We start from the raw sequence: 425 nt of genomic DNA, 5'->3' as shown, positions 1-425 counted from the left end.
GGGGCCGAGGGCGCTTCACCCGCCGCCCCGTCAGCTCACGGCGAGCGGCCCGGAGCCCGGCCCCTCCCGCGCCGGATGTGATGGCCGCCCGGGCGGGGGGGTGAGGAGCCAGCGCAGCGGCGGCCGAGAGCCCAGCGCGGCCCGGCACGGCCCTGACGAGCGCCGGCTTCTCCTTCCCCTCAGCGTCCCCTCCTTCCCGTCGTCGTCCCCCCCCCCCCCCCCCCCGCCCCCCCCCCTCCAGGCCCCGGGCGCCGTAGCCGGCGGGGAGCGGCGAGGCGGGCGGCCCCGATGCGGAGGAGCCGCCGGCGGGCGCCATGCAGCCGCCGCCGCAGCCCTACGAGTTCTTCGGCGAGGAGAACGGCCCGAAATGGCGGGGGCTCTTCGTGCCCGCCCTGCGCAAGGTCAGTCCGGCGGCGGTTGGGCCG

At 80.5% G+C, this 425-nt stretch overlaps 1 protein-coding gene across 1 annotated transcript in view; it reads left to right on the top strand.

Moving 5' to 3' along the window:
• The first annotated feature begins 40 nt into the window (after positions 1–40).
• SOS2 (son of sevenless homolog 2 (Drosophila)) overlaps positions 41–425 on the top strand; it is a 54,830-nt gene continuing 54,445 nt past the window's right edge. The window contains exons 1-2 of the mRNA XM_010579759.1: positions 41–198; positions 242–401. Coding sequence (XP_010578061.1) covers positions 315–401 — 87 coding nt within the window. The 5' untranslated portion in view covers positions 41–198; positions 242–314. The remainder of the gene's footprint in view (positions 199–241; positions 402–425) is intronic.

The sequence above is a fragment of the Haliaeetus leucocephalus genome, unplaced genomic scaffold (genome assembly GCF_000737465.1).
Source record: "Haliaeetus leucocephalus isolate CR32 unplaced genomic scaffold, Haliaeetus_leucocephalus-4.0 Scaffold678, whole genome shotgun sequence".
Taxonomy (NCBI): Eukaryota; Metazoa; Chordata; class Aves; order Accipitriformes; family Accipitridae; genus Haliaeetus; species Haliaeetus leucocephalus.
This window is presented reverse-complemented; position numbering and strand designations above follow the sequence as displayed.